This window comes from Triticum dicoccoides, chromosome 6A (genome assembly GCF_002162155.2).
Source record: "Triticum dicoccoides isolate Atlit2015 ecotype Zavitan chromosome 6A, WEW_v2.0, whole genome shotgun sequence".
In the NCBI taxonomy this organism is placed as follows: domain Eukaryota; kingdom Viridiplantae; phylum Streptophyta; class Magnoliopsida; order Poales; family Poaceae; genus Triticum; species Triticum dicoccoides.
Genome location: NC_041390.1, coordinates 333,284,156 through 333,288,107, shown reverse-complemented (window position 1 = coordinate 333,288,107; position 3,952 = coordinate 333,284,156). Strand labels below are relative to the sequence as shown.

Sequence of the window (3,952 nt, the reverse complement as noted above, 5' to 3'; positions counted from 1 at the left end):
GTTCTCATTTGATTGGGATTATATGAGTTTGAGCATATTGTGAAGTACTATAGACCTCATATACATCTTGGAATTCAACAATGATTGTAACTATTGAACTATATAGACCATTACATTCGAAGTCAGTAGCCTAATATGTTTATTTCACAATTGCAACACATGATTAATTCACTACAAAATAAGAAAACAAATGTGTACTCCCTTTGTTTTTATTTAAGTTTGCATATTAGCATTGGTCCAAGTCAAGTTTTGTAAACTCTTAGGAAGTTTATAACAAAAAATATAAACATATACAATAACAAATAAATACCATTAGATTCATTATTGAATGTACTTTCACATCATACATATTGTTACGGTAAATGTTTATATTTTTCTATAAACTTGGTCAAACTTTAGGAAGCTTGACTTCAGTCAAACTTAATATGCAGAGTTAATAAAATCAGACAACATGCTAGTTGCTTAGCCCAATCACCCAAGACGCCACACGAGGAGTTCGGTGTCACAAATTTTTTAGGCCGGCGGGAAAATCTCCCGCAACCCTGATTCGAGCCGTGCGAAGTTACCATCATAGCCTTCGGAAACAGGTCTATGGATCACGCTTGGTAGGGGGCTGTTTTCGTAACGTCGGGTTCACCCTACCCAGCCAACCCCATCCCGACACCTAGAGTAGTACACCTGAATACTCCCCATTTTGTATCACCACAGCAAAATATACTTCTCCACGGCACCGCAGCCTTCGTGCTCCTCCCCTTCTCCATGGGTGCACGCGTCCACCGCAGCGCAACCGCCTCATCGACGACCTCATACACTGCATTGGAGCCGGTCCATCGTCGTTGTCGTACATGGAGCCTCTTCCCCGGCACCGTCTTCCACGGTCTCGGATCTGCTTCCCGGAAGCCGACGCCAAGCGCAGAAGCACCACCGTCATGGATAATGAACTGACTCCTGTTGTCGACCATGATGCACAGAGGCCGCAGCGACCATCGTTCTCCTCCCCGATTGGTAATGTGTGTATTGAATCACTTAAAAGTACATGTGCAGTTCCAATTTTGTTCATGCCTACCCTTCAAATTTCCTGGTTGCTATTGTTCCTGTAAAAGTAATTGGTTATAGCCTCCATTGTCCAACAAAATATCAGCTTGTAATTGTGCGTCGCTCCTGTATCACAACCAGTAGTGTGGCAAATAATGGAAAGTTTTTTAGAACTAGCAAGATGCCCATGCATTGCATGGAACATCAAGAGGCATTTGTATGAGTAGTTTATCTTGTAGGAGAAAAGGATGAATGAGGGAAGGCCTTATTTGCAAATCTAGAGAGGGGTGTGGGTATCTTTCATCAAAATTGCCACAGTTTCCTTCCTATCCGTCGGATATAAATGGAACGGCCTATATTGCAGGATAGCGGGCACACCATCATCACCACCTCTGTGTTTTTAAAGAAAAAAACAGTAGAGAGTAGTGAAGTAGAAATAAATATTAAATATAAAATAAATATAACAGTAGAGAAGAGAGTAGAGATAAATATAAAATAAATATAACAGTAGGGAAGAGAGTAGAGATAGCAGGGACGTTGAGAAAGGATCGTGCGCACACGGGAAAAAGTGGTCGGGCGTGCTCTAGTTTTGGCGTGCGGCGTCCGGAGCGCTTTATATTATCCCACGCCCTCCCACCGCTCTACGCCTTGCCACCGCTCACTCCCCGCTCTGTGCCTCTCCACCGCTCTCTCCCCGCTCCGCGCCTTGCCACCGCTCTCTCCCCGCACTTTCTCGCCTCGCCGCTGTCGTGCCACCATGCCGCCGTGTCGCTCGGAAACTTGGGGATACTGTAGCGTCCGCACGCGCCCCGCCAGTGGCTTCTCCACCGAGATCCGGTTCTGCGGGATGTGCCTCGGCCTCGGCAATTTTGACACCGCCAACAAGGCCGCCCGTGCGTACGACGCGGCGACGTGGCACCTCCGGTGGCCTCATAGAACATTGAACTTCCCCAATGTGCCGATGCGGGAGCGGGCGCAGGAGCTCGCGCCTCTGCCGCGGCTTATCACTGATGAGGATCGTCGCGACAACCGGAGGCGGGAGCACCGTCTTGGCATTGCCGAGATGGACGAGGAATCCATGAAACTGTGGCGCCAACGCTTCCCGCAGGACATCATCAACGAGCGCGAGTTCTATGCGCAAAGGAGGGCGGAGAGGGAGAAGAGGAGGGCAGAGCGAGCAACTTATCACGAGGACAAGGTACGCGAAAAGCGGATGCTCAATTCAGCATGACGCTAGGAGCAGCGTCGCCCTGGGAATCCGACGATGATCGGTATCTTCACGCTTACATTGAGACATCGGAGGAGGACATCACCGAGGAGGAGTCGGACGATGAGGAGTAGTTGAACTATATTTTTTACTATCTATGCTATATCTATGCTGAGAACTATCTCTCTCTACTTGTTGATCTCAGCACTGTAAATGCTTTTTTAAAGCGCTGCACGTTGCGCTTCTGTTGGAGATGCTCTGACATGGCAGACGAGTGCCTTAATGTTGCCCACAAGATGCGTGAGTATTACTAGTATATTTTTCTTGCCATGTTGAGATTTTAAAACCAAGAGTGCGAACATGCAGAGGAGCAATGAAGACCAAACACGGGATATTGGGGACATCTTCAGGGAGCATGGCAAGTTAAAGAGGAGCTGCACCGAACCTATAAAACGAGATTTGGTAAGTAACACCCTTTCAATTACTTACGTTTAGCCTCATGTTCTTCGATGTGTATCTGTTGTAGTTTTTGTTTCTTTTAACCCCTTTCCGCGACGACATTCGGAACCGTCGCCAAGTGAGTGTGGGCGATAGGGGGGTCCTTCCCACACAACCCAGAAACCATTGGGGATATGTCCTCCTGGCACACACACTAAAATGAGGTCGTGTGCGACCGGTGAGCACTCAAATACAGAAATACGTAAAGTAGTGCTCAAAAAAAACAATTATAAATGTGAAATCATTTCCGGCCATAAGTACATGCCACACAGTCAGTCACCAACAAACGTTTCCATTCATATATACATCCCATACAGTCACTACAAGGAAAACGTTTGCGCAAGGTGGCGTAACGCAAACAGTTTTGAAGAGAATGTCATGTGTGATTGTTCATTGATCCAACACGGCTTATTCCTAGAAACTGTGTGTGTTGCCTGAGGTCATCGGCCACGGTGTTTTCTCATTAACCGTTTGCAACAGGAAAACCCAATTAGCAAGCTAATCGGCCTATTAGCGGGCTAATTGCCCTATTATTAATATTCCATTTACTAATCTAATTGACATTCATATTAAGTACATAATATATTCCATTTCCATATTAAGGAAGTAGGATTTCATAATTGAAATACATTGGAGTACAACATGATATAGCTTCAGCACTCAGCTACCCCATTACACAACTACACTAGCAGCAAGTTTCACATGCAACATCTAGAACCTTTCGAAATTAGCATCATAGACAATACATAGAGAGATGCATCTCATCTGGAAAACTGCTGAAGCGGAAGGTGAATATTGAACCTTCATTCACGTTGAAGGTCTTTGCAACTTTAGGCCAGTGCATGTGGATGATTGACCGTCCATCCTATGACCTCTTCAGGAACACTTCAATTTTGAACCATGGGTGTTGTATGATAACTTTCCTCTCCTATAGACCACAGAGGTGGTTTGAGAAGTAATCATCAGTGAACACTGAAAACAAGGATGTGCATAAATATCTTCTCTATATTGGAAACGGGGCAAAGGAATAAGAAAAGGCAAGGTGTAATAGTTAGTACCATCTTGTAAACCTCAGTGCTTCCCATTGTTTCCCCGCAACACATATAAGGTAGCTAGTTATCAAGTTAAGTAAGGGTTCGCATGCTATTAGTAAAATATGTTGATGAAAAATAAGCACATTGCAGATTCATCAGATTAATTCAAGCCATATGG

At 45.1% G+C, this 3,952-nt stretch overlaps 1 protein-coding gene across 1 annotated transcript; it reads left to right on the top strand.

Moving 5' to 3' along the window:
- Window positions 1–1,792: 1,792 nt before the first annotated feature.
- Window positions 1,793–2,266, top strand: LOC119314923 (ethylene-responsive transcription factor ERF084-like). The gene has a single exon (XM_037589607.1). It carries the CDS (start codon window positions 1,793–1,795, stop codon window positions 2,264–2,266), a length of 474 nt encoding a protein of 157 aa, XP_037445504.1.
- Window positions 2,267–3,952: the final 1,686 nt, after the last annotated feature.

What these genes read in the sequence shown, in the direction of transcription:
- LOC119314923 (XM_037589607.1), top strand. Translation starts at nt 1,793, where the DNA reads ATGCCGCCGTGTCGCTCGGAAACTTGGGGATACTGTAGCGTCCGCACG.